Source organism: Jatropha curcas, chromosome 5 (assembly GCF_041381405.1).
Source record: "Jatropha curcas cultivar XTBG-Jc1 chromosome 5, XTBG_Jcur_1.0, whole genome shotgun sequence".
Classification (NCBI taxonomy): Eukaryota; Viridiplantae; Streptophyta; class Magnoliopsida; order Malpighiales; family Euphorbiaceae; genus Jatropha; species Jatropha curcas.
In genome coordinates this window covers 575,961-595,534 of record NC_143155.1, presented here as the reverse complement: position 1 = coordinate 595,534, position 19,574 = coordinate 575,961, and the positions used below count along the sequence as shown (strand labels likewise).

The window sequence follows — 19,574 nt, the reverse complement described above, 5'->3', positions numbered from 1 at the left end:
TGACTTTTACATGTAAAATATTAATATGATTTTTTGAGTAATAATTTTTCATATTTTTCAATTATTTAATATATTTCTATTGATCTAGTTTTGAAGTGTTAAATAAAATAATTATGCAAATTGAAGTGTTTAACAGGTGTAATTTTATAAGTTAAAGTGTTTAATGTATTAAAATAAAAAATTTAGGATATTGTTTAGGATTAAAGTAAATAAAATAATTCAATAATAGTACTACTTAACCTTCAAAACTTAGAAATCTCAAATTTTAAATTTGAATCAAAGTCAAATTAATTATACTCACTTATTGCAAAATAATTATTGTTTATCAATAAAAAATTAGGATAGGGCACAAATTCATCAAAATTGAATGAACCAAATTTTGGTTGAATTTGATTTAACTTTTAATATATTTGGTTCAATTTTTATTAAGTTCAAAAAAAAGTCTAAATTTGCTCGAAAATAGTTAAAGAATAAATCAATTGAACTGAACTGAATTAACTCAATCGGTTCAATTCAATTTTCATTTTAAAAATTTTAATTTATTTAATTTAGCAATTTACACTAATTCCATTTGATCTAACTACTTATTAACAATAAAATGTTTGTATGGAAAATCCTAATTCTAAGTATGGGAAAACATTTTATAAAGTTTGGTATTGAACTTTATTTTCATTTACTTGTACTTGAAGTGATACTCATTACTTTCACAAGTTGAACAATGAAAAGTTAGGATAGGAGAGTGAAAGCAGTCCATCTATTCCTTTTGCTTTTTCACTCATGAAATCTCCACATCATCAATTGCTCCATCTCAAGTTCTATTCATCTTAATCTTGTTGTTACTTTTTAAAGATATGAAATGTGATTAAATCACTATCTTGATAATTGTAAAAAATGTAAATAATTATTTAATGTATTAGGTTTTAATTATAATTATAATTATAATTATAATTTTCTCCTCTTTTATTTGGTAAATAAATTGATTACTTCTTAAAATTAGCTCTATTAAACTATTTAATTTTTTTGTTAAAAAATATTATTTTTGTCAGTAAGCAAGGGAGTAAATAATAAGTGAAAAATCAAACAATACTATATAGCATTAAGTACCCTCTAAAATGACACTTTTTGAATGGCAACACTAAATAATTTAACAAGACCAATATTAGAGACTAATAAATATATTTACCAAAATAAAAGGAATGAAGTTGTAATTATAATGGATTTTAAGAGATTAACTAGTTATTTACTATTTCATCAGACAGCTTTCGAAAAATAACTTATTTGGATAATATTTTTTGAATTTGCTGATGTTTGTTATATTCAAGAAAATTAGTCAATGGAAAAAAAAAAATTAGGCAATTTTAAAGAAAAATGACTTCTCATTTTTTAAAAAGAAAAACATTTTTTAGACATTATGTTAAATTTATTATAACCTTATGATTACATATTCGTTCACTAAATTAGTAATAGCTACCATCATTAGTCACTGTTCACTATTTACTAGCATCGATCACAAACGACTATCATAATCCATCATTTTTATATATTTTTTCTCATATATAAAAATGAATTTTTAAAATATAAAATTGTTATAAATTTGATATTGTTATATCCTTATAAACTATAAAAGTAAATTCCTTTCAAAAAAAAAAAAAAAATTCTAAGAGTAAATATTTTTAGCTAATTTTTAATAAACAACTAAACAATAGAAAGGAAATTATTTAAAAATTATTTTTTAAAGATAAATTATTTTTTAAAAAAATAAATAAAATCTTAAAAAATATCAAACACAATAATTTCTTGATGAATAGTGTAATGAATTCAAATTTAAATGCTAATCAATACAATGAAGGAGACTAATGACAATATCATGATGATAAGCAATTCTTTGAAGAATAATATAATCATGAAATATCTAACTCTAATCCCTCTTTAACTCTTTCATGCATATCCTTCAATAATAACTTTTGTAGGTTGTAAGCAAACAAAGCAAAAGTAAAGTTTCATAAAGTTACATGAGAATGAGATGAAACATTGCTTTTAGGATCATCAATCAATCTCTTAACTATTAAACCTTCTATTGTCTTTTATTTAAGAAACCATTTTCAAATTTGAATTTTTGCTTTCTAGATTTGGCCTTTATTTAATTTTTCTTTTCAAAAGAAAGCCCCACAATTCCAATTTATACATTGCAAACTAATTTAAAAAAATTAACAAAAATTTTCCAATGATTTAATTATTATTTTGCTAAATTAATTAATTTAGTTATTTAAATTGACTTCATCTTTTGTGTTTGTGTTTTTCTAGAGAAAAAGTAGTATTTTCATGAAAAATTATTAATTTATAATGGCATTCAAATATATTTGCATTGTTTTTTTCTTTTAGTAATATTTTTTAAAGTAATTTTCCTCCTACAATCATTAAAAAGAAAAATTACGGTAAGGGAGGAGTAAAAAAGAGAGACAAATAATCTAGTTAGAGATGTGCAAATGGGTTGTTCAATTCTGAATCGAGCAGCAGAAATCAAAAATGATTTTTTTATAAGTCAAATCAAACAGTTCAGTTTGACACACATTAATTTGATTTAATTATCGATATAAAGATTGAAAATCGAAATTATAGAAAAAAGATTAAAACCAAAATCGAATTAAAAAATCAAATAAACAAACTAAAAATCGAAAGTAGTTCGGTTAAGTTTGATTCGATTTTCGATTTTCTTTAAAGTTGCTCACCCAACAAAAAAAAAAAAAAAAAAAAAAAAAATCAAAATTTTGTATTAATACAATGCCAAATTTAGATGGGGGTTTATCCAGGGTTTTCTCTTGCATTTCTCCACGATACTAATTACTACTAAACTACTCTATAGCCTATAGTTAGTGCTTAGTACCCACTCTCTCTTCCCATTCTTCAATCTCCCTCTTTCTCTGTTTGTGTCAGAGATGAGCTTAGTATAGCAGCAATGACTCTACCACCTCAATCTCAACCCCACCACCACCGCCACTCCACCTGCAACCGCCACCCCTCAAAACCCATCACTGGTTTCTGCGCATCTTGCCTCCGGGAACGTCTCGCCGGCATTGACCCCGACACACACCAAGAAACCCCTATTACCTATCTTGCCAACGAGCTCCGCCGTAGTAAATCCTATTCCAGTAGCTCAAATCCAAATGCATCCTCCAGCTCCACCAGCACCACCACCATCTCCGAGCCTCGCCGCAAGTCTTGCGATGTTAGGTCAAGGAACACTCTCTCTGATCTGTTCCATATTGATGATAAGAGAAAATATAGCTTGAATAGGAAGCCAAAGGGTTTGGGTTTGGATTTGGGACGTGAATTGAAAGAAGAGGAGGAAAATGGCGCTGAAGTTAGGGTTGCAGATGATGTTAATGTAACAAATGTGAATGCTAGTGAAATAAATTTAGATGATGAGTTTGAAGAGGATGGAGAGTTTAAAACAATGAAGGAGTTTATAGATCTTGAATTGGAGAGAAAGAAAAATGGAGGTAGAGATTTAAGAAACATTGCAGGGAGCTTTTGGGATGCTGCTTCAATATTTAGAAAGAAATTAGTTAAATGGCAGATAAAACAGAAGAAAGAAAAGAAGGAAAAGAAACATGGTGTTGTTATCGGTGGTGGTGGTAGAGATGGTAATTTTGCAATGGAATTTGAGAAGCCAAGTATTAGAAGATTAAGAGAAACCCAATCAGAGATTGGAGAGTATGGATTTGGAAGGAGATCTTGCGATACTGATCCAAGACTATCAGTTGATGTAGCTAGGCTGTCCGTTGATGATGCAAGGTATTCTTTTGATGAGCCTAGAGCTTCTTGGGATGGTTACTTGATTGGTAAATCTTATCCGCGTCTTGCACCATTGGTATCTGTTGTGGAGGATGTGAAGTTACCTGCGAATGGAATTGGAAATGTGAAAGATAATGTGGACTTGAAGAATGAAGGAGAGAGTAGCCCTGGAGGCAACGCACAGACTAGGGATTATTATTCTGATAGGAGGAGAAGGAGGAGCTTTGATCGTCTTGGTTCAAATAGGAGATTGACATTAGGTGATGATGAGTTCAAATCAATATCAAATGCTAAGGTATCTCCTGAAACAGTTGGGTTATTCCATGGAGCTAAGTTGTTGGTTACAGAGAAAGAATTAAGGGATTCGAATTGGTATTCACTTAAAGATTATCAGGCAGAGAGTACTGATGCTAAGGATGTGGAATCTGTTGTTGGTGGAGTTAGCAAAAAAGGTTTGAAATTCAAGAAGTTGCAGACATGGCGTAGCATGTGGAATATTTGGGGTTTGATGCAGAGGAGAAGTGAGAGCAAATGCGGCGATGAGGAAAGGAGTATTGGTGGAAATGTGGCTGATGGGTCAGCGACAGAGTCTTGGCAGAAATTGAGTGGTGTGGCCGATGTCGAAGCAAAGGGCACTGTTAGCCAAAAGCTTATAAGGAGTTACACTATTAGTGCTAAGGATTCCAGCAAAATGGCCTGTGGTGCAGGTGAGACCAAAGAGAATGGTATGAAGAGAAGAGAAGACCTTGTGCTGCAGCGTAATAGGAGTGCCAGGTATTCTCCAAACAACCTGGATAATGGCCTGTTAAGGTTCTACTTGACTCCATTGAGAAGTTATGGAAGAAGCAAATCTGGAAAGAGTCGGCTACAAAACTCACATTGTTTGGCAAGGAATGTTCTGTAAAGGTGCATACCTGCGTTAATTGTTCCTCAGTGAAATGTGATGTTGTAAAGACATAACTTAATGTGTTTCTCCTTGTTCTATAGATAAAAACTCGTCATATTTATCACTTCTTCTCTCTGCTTAATACATGTTTCTAATAAGTCAGCAATGATAATTAGAAAATTTTTGTTTTTGCTCAATTTGAATTTAGTAATGGTGCTTACAGAGGCAATATAGATGGCATATTCTTTTGGCAATCCATGCAATATTGAATTGAAGCATTTGCTAATTTTGTTGTCAATTAACTTATTGTTGTACATATTCCTGGAAATTCCAATAGTCAGTAATCTCAGTGATGTAGTTATGGCATCTGAATTTGCTTCTAGAACCATTGCTAGCTTCTGGTTGAATGAAATTAATCTTCGTAGTCCATTGTAGTGCAGGATCATTGGTGAGTTGATGAATACTAACTTGATGCCCACTTGTTCAAAAAAATTAGAACCATACAGTTCTTTATTTTATCTTAACGAGACCGGCCATTGAAAGGGGAGCCCGCCGAACTAACATATCTAGTTTCTTCCGAGCCAATAGCTCCCGCCCCAAAAGAAAAAGGCAGGACCCAAAAGTGCAATGCTTCACCCTCAGAATTGAAAAAGACTAAGCTTTTTGTTTTGCCTTGACTTGGCCTTTCCCAGATACCCAGAATGTCTCATTGATTTTTACATTTAGTGGAAATAGTTTCTAGTGATGGCCTGGCTTTTTCCTATGAATAAATGGTATTGTTGCATCTCTGCTGGATTCTGATCTCTCATGGTTGCAATAGCTGTCCATATATTTGAAAATGCTTCTTTCAATAATGCTTTTGTGAGTCTCTTTACCACTCCACTGGAAAAAAAAAAAAAAAAAAAAAATCATTTTTTGATCTTTTAGGTGATGGGTAATGTTCAGTAGATGCACTCTTGCTCTGCTAAAATGCAACATACCTGCTTGTCTTTGAGAATTGTTTATGGTACTTAATAGTACAAGCAAGTTGCTCTTGATTCACTCGGATTGCCATTGACTTCTACGTGTCTAGGTTGATTGCTACAGGTCTTAGTCTTACTTTTAGTCACAGATGTTGAATCTTCACTTCCCTCTAGGCAAAGAAGAAGAGAAGGAAACTTCAATCTGACCATATCAGTTCTTAGGTAGTTAGCACAGAGGAGCTGATTTAGGATAAATCCATAATTTTCTTTAGTTTATTATACAGTTTCAAACTCAAAGCCTCATGAGCTTGAAGATGACTTTAGTAACTTTAAATGAATGAAAGACTGGATGGTAAAGTCACCCTATTTTGTTTTCAAGGAAATTTACTTGTGGTAAAAATCAACGAAACAAAGGTTTTAGTCCTTTAGATCCTGTTGTATTTCTGTGAGACTGTGACATTGCCGAAGAGTACTGTTATCTTTTGTAATGTGGGAGTGGGGACCCAAAGATCCTAGCCAAGCACTTGTTACAGGTTACCAATAATTGCTTCTGATGAATTATTTTTTTCACTGGACAAACTTGATTGGTGTGATCCTGTTGGAGTTTTTGGCTTAGGATTCCCCAATTCTGCGATCTTCTTCTGTTTGGGCCCTAAAATGGGTAGTATTGCATTAAAGGCTTATTTGCCATACCCTCCAGCAAGTACTGCAAGGTCTTTTCTCTACTTTTATCTACATGGTTGAAAAGCTTGGCAACAATTGTAACTTGGAAAAAAGCAATAGTGAAATTGTAACTTGTAATTGGTGAACATGCAGATTGTGGAGAGACAATGTTTTGTCCTTTGCAGATATGTAAAAAAGTTTAGTCTTGATCTTGTGTGATAGTACTCTCATTGTTTAGCCAAATATAGATAGTTTTCTAAATGTTCTTGCTGCCAGAATTAAATCAAGAATGCAGCAAATCAACAGTAGTGAAATTTTTGTTTGGAAATGGCATGCCATTCAAGCATAGTATAATAAATAAAATTACTGCTCCCGGTTGACATATTACACTAGTTGGCTTATAGAAGGGGAAGATGGTCCCACATAAAAATAGGAGAAAAAGGTAGGATATACTACATTAAATAAATATAATTTATTGATAATTTAAATAAGTAAACAATCATTTATAATAAGTGATAGACGTAAAATAAAAAAATATTTAATTTTTTATTTCAACATAATTAGTAAAATTCTCAAAATTAACATAATCATTGAAAATCTTTAAAAAAGATCAAATTAATTCCCAACGATATTCCGCATTTTAGTTTATTAATATAATATAATATTATCATTCTATTTTTATAAAAGCTTTGTAAATTACTGATTTCAATTCAACATTGTGAATTAGTTCTTAGATTTAATAATAATAGGTATAAATTACCAATTGTAAATTATAAGATAAAGTTTTTCATTCTTTTATGTATCTTTTAACTTTGTATTTTAAGTATTAACAATTAACAAATATATATTTAAGACAACAATTTTAATATATTTGTTAATGAATTTATCTAAAATTCTAATAAAATTTTCAAATATATCTTTAAAGTGTCCAGAAACTATCTCAGATGTTTTGCATGTTGTTAAGGTGTCCAATACCAACATGGGTATGTTGTTAAGGTGTCCGTGTAATTTAGGTCTTTCTCATACAGTAATTGGCTTACGTGAAATTAATCCTGCCTAAAAATACAAGGAGAAAGTGTGTTTGGTCCAATACAAGGAGAAAGCGGGCTTGGTCCAATACCAAAAGAAATACAGTAATGGAGGAAAAACATACTCCAACTTCGAGTCTATTGTCAAGTAGTGAGAGTGTGTGTGCCATTAAGCTAAACTTGGGACATTGCAAGCTCGAAACTTGAAACTTTTTTGCTGCAAAATTCTTAACCCCCATAGAAAAGAAAAAGAAAATTCTAATGGCTACTCATTATCCATGCATGACAAACGAAATCTTCTATTATAAAGTTAATTATAAAAATAATAATGATCAAACCATGCATGCCATAAAACATTATTGTCTTCCTTTTCCATTTGAAGCATGATACTAAGAAATCATGCCAAACAATATGACACAATTATATCACAATCTCATCATCAAACAAACATACAAACAAACATCATTAGACATTCAGATATTGTCACTCAACATCATACCCTTTTTCTTGAAGCTCTTGTATCACCTCATTTCTCATCCTTATCCACAGCTTTTGTGCTTCTTGTTCAAACTTCTTGCTTTGCAATTCTTTCTGATAGTTATACGTATCTTTATCCGTTTCTACAACCCCTTTAGGCCCAATTGTTGTTCCAATCATTCCTCCTTTTGCAACAAACTCTTCCATTGCTTCTGTGTCGCCTGGGTATGGAAACTCTCGCCTTTCATACAAGTGAGCTAGTTCTCTCTCCTCCTTTGGCTTTGGCTTCAATGTCCACCAACCAAGCGGGGAAGTTTCGTTGTAGAGCCAAGCAGCGCCAAATAGTGTGTAGGTGCAGAGCAGTGCCTTTCCTACTTGCTTCCAGAAATACCAATCTTCTTTTCCTAATCCTACTTTCCTTAGATACTTGTCGTAATTCACTGATTTTAGATATTCGAAGCCTGAAACATCGATTTATCATAATTTCTATTATCATTCTTCTTTCAAGCTCTTTATCAAACAGTTGGAGTGCAGCTAAGTTATTAAAACAAAGAAAAACAAAATTTACATCACCTGTTTTGGCTTCTTGAAAACGTTTACGAACCATTTCTTTGGCTGCGCTGCTGAATTCTTTGAGGAAAATTCTATATTCGATTAATGGCTTCAGCTTTCAACTTTGAAAAGAAACAGATTCCGCGGACTCTGTTCCAGATTTTTTGGAACCCTTGGATTGTTGTATGGAAAAACTTAAGTGCAGCCTTCCATATTAACCTTCTCCAAGTCCACACACAACACATTTTAATGGTCGAAACGACATCACTTTGATATTTTCCACGTTTTTTAAAATTTTAACAATACTCTTTTAAATAAAACTTCTTACCTAATTAATAAAAAAATTTATATTATTTTTATTATAGTTTTACATTCAATCAAAAAATCTGATTCCTGAATGCCTAATTTTCCTTAAAAATAAAATTGAATCGCTATTTTCTATTCTCCATTTTTTTTTTCATTTCAAATTCAGTATCAACAACGAATTGAGTATCCACTTAAAATGGGTAAAATCTAAATTTAAATCTATTTAATAAATAAAATATTTAAATGTATGTAAAATTTTTTTTTATCCCATATATTCGTCATAAATCCAATTATAATTATACTTTAATATTTGAACCAATTTAATGCTAAAAATAATACTTTAATTTTTAGAAAAAAATAAAAATAAGTAAAATTTATAAAATCCTATTTTGACTTAAAAAGACTAGGGATAAGGATAAATTTACCACTTGAATTTGAAAACAATTTAAAAATAATGTACAATTTGCTCAAAAATCAACTTTTTGTATAATTTATCCTTTAATTGCATAAAAAAATTAAAAAAAAATCCATTTTTTAAAGAAAAAATATGACATCTATATTAAAAACAATGATAATGCTTGTTATGATTAAAAATGTATAATTATAATATCATTAAGGTCCTAATTAAATGAGGATGGTTGGGACCCTAGAACCCGACCCCGACTCGGATAGGAAAACTACTATTTCAACTCGTCCCCAATCATCTGAATCTGTTTAATCCAATCCTCAAAAGTGAAAATTAGTCCAAAAAGCCCAATAAAAGAAAAGCCCATATGCAAGTCCAGGGCACTCCAGAGGCTTCCCCGTAAAATCTCCAAGCTCCAAGAAATCACCAGAAAGCTCGTCATAAGATTGCTCCAGAAAGGACCACATATCTCCCCTGCTTCCTATAAATACCCAATCTATTCCCCTCCATCACATCATCGAAAAACTAGAAACACGACGAAGCTACTCTCGCTACGATCGACCAAATCTAAGGCTTTCAGATCGAAAAATGGCATTGATTCCAAGCTTTTTCGGTAACTCACGAAGCAACATCTTCGATCCTTTCTCTGCTCTCGACGTTTGGGATCCATTCAGAGACTTTTCTTTCCCTTCATCTTCTTCCCTCGTCTCTCGTGAAAATTCTGCTTTTATTAACACTCGCATTGACTGGAGAGAGACACCAGAGGCTCATATATTCAAGGCTGATCTCCCTGGGCTCAAAAAAGAGGAAGTGAAAGTAGAAATTGAAGATGACAGAGTGCTTCAAATCAGCGGGGAGAGAAATGTGGAGAAGGAAGACAAGAACGACACGTGGCATCGCGTGGAGCGTAGCAGTGGCAAGTTCATGAGGAGGTTCAGGCTGCCGGAGAATGCAAAGATGGATCAAGTAAAGGCTTCAATGGAAAACGGAGTACTTACTGTCACTGTTCCTAAAGAGGAAGTCAAGAAACCTGATGTTAAGGCTATTGAGATCTCTGGTTAAGTTTCAGCTTATAATGATGTTATCTCAATATATATATATATATATATATATATATATATATATATATATATATATATAATGATATGTGTGTGAGAAAGTATGTACTGAAAGAATGTTTATTATTACTGTTTCATTTTAATAATGTAAAATATAATAATTCCTGATTATCTTTTCTCCTTTGTTGCTTGATGAAGTAAATTTTAGCTGTATAATTTTGATATTACTGATCTAAGGTCTTAAGTGCATAATCCGCTGATTCCATCAAATCATTAAATTCAAAACAAAAGCACCAGAAGGAAGAAAAGAAAAGGGAAAGATTTGTTGGTTGGGGAAAACACACACAATAGACCGTTGTCTTTGTTGTAAAATTTTTAATTATATTTTACCCATTTCTGGTAAAAGAAATACAATCTTCATCACTAACATGATATATTTTCTATGATATGTTTTTTCACAGTTTTTTCAACGACACAACAGCAAATCCAAGAGATGATGATCAACGAAGAGTTCCCACAGGAATCTTGTATGTATACCACTTTGATATCAAAAGAAAAGCCACTAAATTTAGCACACTTAGTATTGCCCATACCCAGAAGAAGTAATCAACGTGACCATAATTTAAATTGTCTGGTATCCACCCTGGTTTTCCATTCTTTGCAGTAATGCTCATGGTAATAGTTACGAGAAGAGAGCTCAAGTAATTACCAAGTGCGACTGTGGTAAGAGACAAAGCAGAACATAAGCTCCTCATTGCATCTGGCGCTTCTTGGTAGAAGAATTCTAATTGTCCGATGAATGTGAATACTTCTGCACATCCTATAAGGAAATATTGTGGAACTTGCCAGAATACTGATATGGGTACTTCTTTAACTTCATAAATATTGTGTCTTTCAACCATTGCGAGTCTTATCATTTCTAGTACTGCAGCAGATACCATTGCAAATACTGATATCACAAGGCCAATTCCCATTCTTTGTAGTTGAGTCAAGCCAGTTTTATGGCCTGTGAATTTTCTTGCTACTGGAACAATGATTCTGTCATAGATTGGAACCCAGAAAATGACGCTAAGGGGGTCGAAAACAGAAAGAGACGCAGATGGGATCTTGAAACTGGAATTGCCAACATATTTATTCATCTGATCTCCTTGCAATACAAATAAGTTGCTCATTTGGCTGTACACTGCAGCGAAGATTATACCAGTAGCCCATATAGGAAGCAACCGAATGATTGATTTTAACTCCTCAACTTGAGTTACTGTGGAAAGTCTCCATGGGTCTACTGATTCTTTTACATTATCTTTTTCGGTTTCCACTGCTGCCTTGTCAAAGAAACTGAAACAGCAAGATTACCACCGCAAGTAAGAAACTAAATTTTTGAGTTTGATCACTGAAGCTCAAATAAAAGGACATGTACAGTGCATGAGGTTAGTCATTGATTTAACTATTTAATCCTTTCAATAGATTAGTCATTGATACTTGACCATTGAATTTTGCCTTACCTCAAGATTATATAGGAATTCACTCTAATTAAAATCTTTCAGTTGCCTTTTGTCCTTGAGTTTGACCAACAGGAAATTTAAGTGGAGAACCAAGTAGTTGATGAATGAAATTATTGGGATAAGTTAATTTGACTTTGAAAATGGTGATCCTAACTAGTGATTAGGTCGAAACTCAAGCACTGAATGTTATCCACAAAAAAAGGCATTCTTGGTTTCCTTTGAATTCTTGCAGATTGTAATTGTTCAAACACTAACCTGAAATCTTTGGTGTGCTCAACCTTGCGGCTCCCTTTGATGTTGGATTCAGCATCTGCTGTCTCATGTAACAGAGACTTATCAGCAGGCACTTTTACTTTGTATTTCCTAATGGATGCCACTATCACCTGGAAGAGACGTGTAAGAGGGCTGCCTCCTGGTTTTTGGTTTCTATAATATCTAGTACCTAAATAGAAGCTTGTAAGAGCAATTAACATGGCTATTGCAGGAATGCCAAAACCCCATCCCCAACTCCAGTTCTCTTGTACATAAACAAGCACGGAAGAAGCAATAAGAGCTCCAACGTTAATTGAGAAGTAGAACCAGTTGAAGAAAGAGCCTTTGTGCTTCTTCTCAACCTCATCTGTATCATCAAACTGATCTGCTCCATATGACGACACACAAGGCTTAATCCCTCCAGTGCCTAGTGCTATCAGGTAAAGTGCTACAAAGCATGCTGCACTTTGTCCATCAGTCGGATCACAGTCATTTTTTGAATAACATTTTGGCTTTAGACCTGGGACTGATGCTGACAGAGCTAAAAGCGTCATCCCCTGTGGATAGCAAAGGGTATTGTGTTATATGCCTTGAAGTGTTGAAAATGATGTGGAGAACACAGAAACTATGATGTTTGAGGCATGCTTGAGCATTGTACTTTAAGAATAAATTTTGCTCCTCAGAGGTAAGCAACAGAAGTATGATTTCTTTCTTATGCAATATCTAACCTCTTATGCTTGATTTTAAGGCTTGTTTAATACATGAGCCAAGCTCGAGCTGACCAGAACTCAGCTTGGTTCATTCGCGGCCTAATTGTGATTTATATGATTATAACATTAAACAAAACAGCGTATCAAAAAGTAAATGCAATGCAAATCCCTTTTGGGTTTCAAATGCTTAATCTTCTATAAGTTGAAATCTACAAATACAAGGCAAAAAACATTAGTGAAACTTACAATGACATAAATACTCATGAAAATTGCAATAGTCCGATATCTTCCTAGAAAAGCATCAGCCAAAAATGCTCCGATCAGCGGTGTGGTATAGCATGTTCCACTCCAATCAGAGTTATTTTTAGTGGCAGTAGCACTGTCCTGATTTAATATGTTCTTGAAATAAAGAACCAAATTGGAGCTCATCCCATAATAGGCTAATCTTTCACAACATTCATTTCCTGTTAATAAAAATATAAAAAACTGATAAGCATTTCTCTTTTTATGAACATATTTCACTGCATGTGTCAGATGGAGTTCACCAGTACCTATTATGAAGGGGCAGGCTCTCCATGTTCCAGTTTCCTTTTTATTAGCAGGATTCCCACGGTAATCCACTGTCCCATCTTTTGTATATATATCCTCTTCTGCCATGACTTCTTACAAATGTTCTCTTCTTTGCCTATTCTTTGGAACTGGCTACTCTGCAGAATTTGTGAAGTTCTTATAGCTGCATTAAACAAGTAACAATAGCTTTATCAAATTAGATCTGCAGCAAATGCTAGACAAGAAATTTATAAACTTTGAACCCTAATTTTCTTTCTCCTCCTTTTAAGAAATTTAGGCAAGAACTGATCATTTCTTGCCAAAATTCGACATGAAAAGTCAGAAATTATCCTTTCCGCTATAAGTAATATATATGAAATATATTAGGACATGCAATAAATAAGTATTCAAACCTCATGCGTGATAAATTGAAGCAATGATCCAAGGAAGCAGTTTGGCTAATGAGAAAGAGAAGCAAAATTAAGACAAAAGTACTAAATTTCCTGATATTGATCACCACTCAAAACTCAAGAGGCTCACTGCCACGTATAAACTGTACCCATATAACCCACTTTTTGTTTGACTGATCTATAATGTGGAAAAAGAGGTATACAACAGATACCGAGGTTGGATTTTTGTGGGTTTGACTAGTATCTTATAGTGACATATGGGAGCCAGGAAATGACAGTTTGGCTTGCTGGAAATAGGGCTAGCCGTTGCTAATGAGCTTTAGTTCCATAATATTGAAGTCATTTCAAGATTCATATCTGAGATAGAGCCGTAAAAGGACTTCTTTTCTCAAGGAGTGCAACTATTCTTATTGTTTCAAAATTAGCAAGTTCTTGAAAGTTCAAACTTTTCCACTAGAAAAGCAGATTGGTGATGTACTCTGTTGGGCGAGTCAAGAAATGCAAATTAGTTCAAGATTTGCAGAAATATAATTAAAATGGGAACTCAATTAGAAAGGAAAGAAGATTCTTACCATTACTTACTCTATCTTGTGTGTAGTTCAAATGCCAAGAACTAAATAAAGGGTTTTCTTCATTGGTTTCCACAACAGTGACGTTGGGTTCAATGGGTTCTCCTTTGTTTCACCATAGCCAACCGTTGTTGCTATATATGTGGATGGTCTGGGCACAGCTAACAGTGAGTTGCTTGCTCCTGTTGTTTATTGTAAATTAAATAAATTATTGAGTGTCAAATCAACGAAATCAGTGAATTTAAACATCCATTGAAAACCACGTAAGCAGCGGTTTACTAGTTTTACAAGTTTATTACGTTGGAAGATTATATTAGTACTCCTTCTGTTAGTTCCGTTAAGAATATTTTAAATTTAAAGGATCTGCAGTTCCTTTGTCGTCTTATACATATTTAAAGGATCTGCAGTTCCATTAAGATTATATTATGAAAATTTTATGTAAGGTACCCAATCCATTCCCCTCCATCACATCATCGAAAAACTAGAAACAAGACGAAGCTACTCTCGCTACGATAGACCAAAACCTAAGGCTCTCAGATCGAAAAATGGCATTGATTCCAAGCTTTTTCGGTAACTCACGAAGCAACATCTTCGATCCATTCTCTGCTCTGGACGTTTGGGATCCATTCATAGACTTTTCTTTCACTTCATCTTCTTCCCTCGTTTCTCGTGAAAATTCTGCTTTTATTAACACTCGCGTTGACTGGAGAGAGACACAGAGGCTCATGTATTCAAGGCTGATCTTCCTGGGCTCAAAAAAGAGGAAGTGAAAGTAGAAATTGAAGATGACAGAGTGCTTCAAATCAGCGGGGAGAGAAATGTGGAGAAGGAAGAGAAGAACGACACGTGGCATCGCGTGGAACGTAGCAGTGGCAAGTTCTTGAGGAGTTTCAGGCTGCCGGAGAATGCAAAGATGGATCAAGTAAAGGCTTCAATGGAAAACGGAGTACTTACTGTCACTGTTCCTAAAGAGGAAGTCAAGAAACCTGATGTTAAGGCTATTGAGATCTCTGGTTAAGTTTCAGCTTATAATGATGTTATCTCAATATATATATATAATGATATGCGTGTGAGAAAGTATGTACCGAAAGAATGTTTAGTATTCATGTTTCATTTTAATAATATAATATATAATAATTCCTGATTATCTTTTCTCCTTTGTTGCTTGATGAAGTAAATTTTAGCTGTATAATTTTGATATTACTGATCTAAGGTCTAAGTGCATAATCTGCTGATTCCATCAAATCATTAAATTCAAAACAAAAGCACCAGAAGGAAGAAAAGAAAAGGTAAAGATTTGTTGGTTGGGGAAAACACACACAATAGACTGTTGTCTTTGTTGTAAATTTTTAATTATATTTTACCCATTTCTGGTAAAAGAAATACAATCTTCATCACTAACATGATATATTTTCTATGATATGTTTTTTTACAGTTTTTTCAACGACACAACAGCAAATCCAAGAAAAGGTAAAGATTTGTTGGTTGGGGAAAACACACACAATAGACTGTTGTCTTTGTTGTAAATTTTTAATTATATTTTACCCATTTCTGGTAAAAGAAATACATTCTTAATCACTAACATGATATATTTTCTATGATATGTTTTTTTACAGTATTTTCAACGACACAACAGCAAATCCAAGAGATGATGATCAACGAAGAGTTCCCACAGGAATCTTGTATGTATACCACTTTGATATCAAAAGAAAAGCCACTAAATTTAGCACACTTAGTATTGCCAATACCCAGAAGAAGTAATCAACGTGACCATAATTTAAATTGTCTGGTATCCACCCTGGTTTTCCATTCTTTGCAGTAATGCTCATGGTAATAGTTACGAGAAGAGAGCTTAAATAATTACCAAGTGCGACTGTGGTAAGAGACAAAGCAGAACATAAGCTTCTCATTGCATCTGGCGCTTCTTGGTAGAAGAATTCTAATTGTCCGATGAATGTGAATACTTCTGCACATCCTATAAGGAAATATTGTGGAACTTGCCAGAATACTGATATGGGTACTTCTTTAACTTCATAAATATTGTGTCTTTCAACCATTGCGAGTCTTATCATTTCTAGTACTGCAGCAGATACCATTGCAAATACTGATATCACAAGGCCAATTCCCATTCTTTGTAGTTGAGTCAAGCCAGTTTTATGGCCTGTGAATTTTCTTGCTACTGGAACAATGATTCTGTCATAGATTGGAACCCAGAAAATGACGCTAAGGGTGTCGAAAACAGAAAGAGACGCAGATGGGATCTTGAAACTGGAATTGCCAACATATTTATTCATCTGATCTCCTTGCAATACAAATAAGTTGCTCATTTGGCTGTACACTGCAGCGAAGATTATACCAGTAGCCCATATAGGAAGCAACCGAATGATTGATTTTAACTCCTCAACTTGAGTTACTGTGGAAAGTCTCCATGGGTCTACTGATTCTTTTACATTATCTTTTTCGGTTTCCACTGCTGCCTTGTCAAAGAAACTGAAACAGCAAGATTACCACCGCAAGTAAGAAACTAAATTTTTTGAGTTTGATCACTGAAGCTCAAATAAAAGGACATGTACAGTGCATGAGGTTAGTCATTGATTTAACTATTTAATCCTTTCAATAGATTAGTCATTGATACTTGACCATTGAATTTTGCCTTACCTCAAGATTATATAGGAATTCACTCTAATTAAAATCTTTCAGTTGCCTTTTGTCCCTGAGTTTGACCAACAGGAAATTTAAGTGGAGAACCAAGTAGTTGATGAATGAAATTATTGGGATAAGTTAATTTGACTTTGAAAATGGAGATCCTAACTAGTGATTAGGTCGAAACTCAAGCACTGAGTGTTAATCCACAAAAAAAGGCATTCTAGGTTTCCTTTGAATTCTTGCAGATTGTAATTGTTCAAACACTAACCTGAAATCTTTGGTGTGCTCAACCTTGCGGCTCCCTTTGATGTTGGATTCAGCATCTGCTGTCTCATGTAACAGAGACTTATCAGCAGGCACTTTTACTTTGTATTTCCTAATGGATGCCACTATCACCTGGAAGAGACGTGTAAGAGGGCTGCCTCCTGGTTTTTGGTTTCTATACAATCTAGTACCTAAATAGAAGCTTGTAAGAGCAATTAACATGGCTATTGCAGGAATGCCAAAACCCCATCCCCAACTCCAGTTGTCTTGTACATAAACAAGCACGGAAGAAGCAATAAGAGCTCCGACATTAATTGAGAAGTAGAACCAGTTGAAGAAAGAGCCTTTGTGCTTCTTCTCAACCTCATCTGTATCATCAAACTGATCTGCTCCATATGATGACACACAAGGCTTAATCCCTCCAGTGCCTAGTGCTATCAGGTAAAGTGCTACAAAGCATGCTGCACTTTGTCCATCAGTCGGATCACAGTCATTTTTTGAATAACATTTTGGCTTTAGACCTGGGACTGATGCTGACAGAGCTAAAAGCGTCATCCCCTGTGGATAGCAAAGCGTATTGTGTTATATGCCTTGAAGTGTTGAAAATAATGTGGAGAACACAGAAGCTATGATGTTTGAGGCATGCTTGAGCATTGTACTTTAAGAATAAATTTTGCTCCTCAGAGGTAAGCAACAGAAGTATGATTTCTTTCTTATGCAATATCTAACCTCTTATGCTTGATTTTAAGGCTTGTTTAATACATGAGCCAAGCTCGAGCTGACCAGAACTCAGCTTGGTTCATTCGCGGCCTAATTGTGATTTATATGATTATAACATTAAACAAAACAGCGTATCAAAAAGTAAATGCAATGCAAATCCCTTATTGGGTTTCAAATGCTTAAATCTTCTATAAGTTGAAATCTACAAATACAAGGCAAAAACATTAGTAGAACTTACAATGACATAAATGCTCATGAAAATTGCAATAGTCCGATATCTTCCTAGAAAAGCATCAGCCAAAAATGCTCCGATCAACGGTGTGGTATAGCATGTTCCACTCCAATCAGAGTTATTTTTAGTAGCAGTAGCACTGTCCTGATTTAATATGTTCTTGAAATAAAGAACCAAATTGGAGCTCATCCCATAATAGGCTAATCTTTCACAACATTCATTTCCTGTTAATAAAAATATATAAAACTGATAAGCATTTCTCTTTTTATGAACATATTTCACTGCATGTATCAGATGGAGTTCACCAGTACCTATTATGAAGGGGCAGGCTCTCCATGTTCCAGTTTCCTTTTTATTAGCAGGATTCCCACGGTAATCCACTGTCCCATCTTTTGTATATATATCCTCTTCTGCCATGACTTCTTACAAATGTTCTCTTCTTTGCTTATTCTTTGGAACTGGCTACTCCGCAGAATTTGTGAAGTTCTTATAGCTGCATTAAACAAGTACCAATAGCTTTATTAAATTAGATCTGCAGCAAATGCTAGACAAGGAATTTATAAACTTTGAACCCTAATTTTCTTTCTCCTCCTTTTAAAGAAATTTAGGCAAGAACTGACCATTTCTTGCCAAAATTCGACATGAAAAGTCAGAAATTATCCTTTCTGCTATAAGTAATATATATGAAATATATTAGGACATACAATAAATAAGCATTCAAACCTCATGCCTGATAAATTCAAGCAATGATCCAAGGAAGCAGTTTGACTAATGAGAAAGAGAAGCAAAATTAAGACAAAAGTACTAAATTTCCTGATATTGATCACCACTCAAAACTCAAGAGGCTCACTGCCACATATAAACTGTACCCATATAACCCACTTTTTGTTTGACTGATCTATAATGTGGAAAAAGAGGTATACAACAGATACCGAGGTTGGATTTTTGTGGGTTTGACTAGTATCTTATAGTGACATATGGGAGCCAGGAAATGACAGTTTGGCTTGCTGGAAATAGGGCTATTTAGTTCCATAACATTGAAGTCATTTCAAGATTCATAGCAGAGATAGAGCCGTAAAAGGACTTCTTTTCTCAAGGAGTGCAACTATTCTTATTGTTTCAAAATTAGCAAGTTCTTGAAAGTTCAAACTTTTCCACTAGAAAAGCAGATTGGTGATGTACTCTGTTGGCGAGTCAAGAAATGCAAATTAGTTCAAGATTTGCAGAAATATAATTAAAATGGGAACTCAATTAGAAAGGAAATAAGATTCTTACTTTTACTTACTCTATCCTGTGTGTAGTTCAAATGCCAAGAACTAAATAAAGGGTTTTCTTCATTGGTTTCCACAACAGTGACGTTGGGTTCAATGGGTTCTCCTTTGTTTCACCATAGCCAACTGTTGCTATATATGTGGATGGTCTGGGCACAGCTAACAGTGAGTTGCTTGCTCCTGTTGTTTATTGTAAATTAAATAAATTATTGAGGGTCAAATCAACGAAATCAGTGAATTTAAACATCCATTGAAAACCACGTAAGCAGCGGTTTACTAGTATTACAAGTTTATTACGTTGGAAGATTATATTAGT

The 19,574-nt window shown here is 33.9% G+C and overlaps 5 protein-coding genes, 1 long non-coding RNA gene and 1 pseudogene across 8 annotated transcripts; 3 read left to right on the top strand and 4 right to left on the bottom strand.

Moving 5' to 3' along the window:
* The first annotated feature begins 2,811 nt into the window (after positions 1 to 2,811).
* On the top strand, positions 2,812 to 4,878 carry LOC105630876 (protein OCTOPUS). Its single transcript, XM_012212867.4, has one exon. The coding sequence runs from the start codon at positions 2,957 to 2,959 to the stop codon at positions 4,697 to 4,699; it is 1,743 nt and encodes a 580-aa protein (XP_012068257.1). The 5' UTR covers positions 2,812 to 2,956; the 3' UTR covers positions 4,700 to 4,878.
* A 68-nt stretch (positions 4,879 to 4,946) lies between these two features.
* Positions 4,947 to 6,140, bottom strand: LOC149495948 (uncharacterized). The gene is made up of 2 exons (XR_016321051.1): positions 5,662 to 6,140; positions 4,947 to 5,563 (listed from the first exon to the last, which is right to left on the bottom strand). It is a non-coding gene; the product is annotated as an uncharacterized LOC149495948 (long non-coding RNA).
* A 1,523-nt stretch (positions 6,141 to 7,663) lies between these two features.
* LOC105630866 (homeobox prospero protein) lies at positions 7,664 to 8,580 on the bottom strand. The gene is made up of 2 exons (XM_012212855.4): positions 8,385 to 8,580; positions 7,664 to 8,272 (listed from the first exon to the last, which is right to left on the bottom strand). The coding sequence occupies exons 1-2, from the start codon at positions 8,416 to 8,418 to the stop codon at positions 7,818 to 7,820; spliced, it is 489 nt and encodes a 162-aa protein (XP_012068245.1). The 5' UTR covers positions 8,419 to 8,580; the 3' UTR covers positions 7,664 to 7,817.
* Positions 8,581 to 9,657: 1,077 nt separating this feature from the next.
* On the top strand, positions 9,658 to 10,215 carry HSP-2 (17.3 kDa class I heat shock protein-like; the record flags this gene model as incomplete). The annotated part of the gene is given in 1 exon segment (NM_001308758.1): positions 9,658 to 10,215. A coding segment is annotated over 1 exon segment (474 nt). The 5' UTR covers positions 9,658 to 9,663.
* Positions 10,216 to 10,488: 273 nt separating this feature from the next.
* Positions 10,489 to 14,260, bottom strand: LOC105630829 (protein NRT1/ PTR FAMILY 8.1). 2 transcript variants are annotated; one of them, XM_089720971.1, is made up of 5 exons: positions 14,129 to 14,260; positions 13,149 to 13,330; positions 12,844 to 13,061; positions 11,891 to 12,444; positions 10,489 to 11,468 (listed from the first exon to the last, which is right to left on the bottom strand). In XM_089720971.1, the coding sequence occupies exons 2-5, from the start codon at positions 13,252 to 13,254 to the stop codon at positions 10,634 to 10,636; spliced, it is 1,713 nt and encodes a 570-aa protein (XP_089577097.1). In that variant the 5' UTR covers positions 13,255 to 13,330; positions 14,129 to 14,260; the 3' UTR covers positions 10,489 to 10,633. The 2 variants fall into 2 exon arrangements, with proteins under 2 accessions (XP_089577097.1, XP_089577096.1); XM_089720970.1 differs by lacking the exon at positions 14,129 to 14,260 and adding an exon at positions 13,560 to 13,708.
* A 258-nt stretch (positions 14,261 to 14,518) lies between these two features.
* On the top strand, positions 14,519 to 15,878 carry LOC119370403 (18.5 kDa class I heat shock protein-like; annotated as a pseudogene). The gene is made up of 3 exons (XR_005177938.2): positions 14,519 to 15,414; positions 15,561 to 15,595; positions 15,742 to 15,878. The product of XR_005177938.2 is annotated as an 18.5 kDa class I heat shock protein-like (transcript).
* LOC105630803 (protein NRT1/ PTR FAMILY 8.1) lies at positions 15,585 to 18,437 on the bottom strand. The gene is made up of 4 exons (XM_089720969.1): positions 18,299 to 18,437; positions 17,994 to 18,211; positions 17,040 to 17,593; positions 15,585 to 16,615 (listed from the first exon to the last, which is right to left on the bottom strand). Exons 1-4 carry the CDS (start codon positions 18,402 to 18,404, stop codon positions 15,781 to 15,783), a joined length of 1,713 nt encoding a protein of 570 aa, XP_089577095.1. The 5' UTR covers positions 18,405 to 18,437; the 3' UTR covers positions 15,585 to 15,780.
* Between the last annotated feature and the right edge of the window lie 1,137 nt (positions 18,438 to 19,574).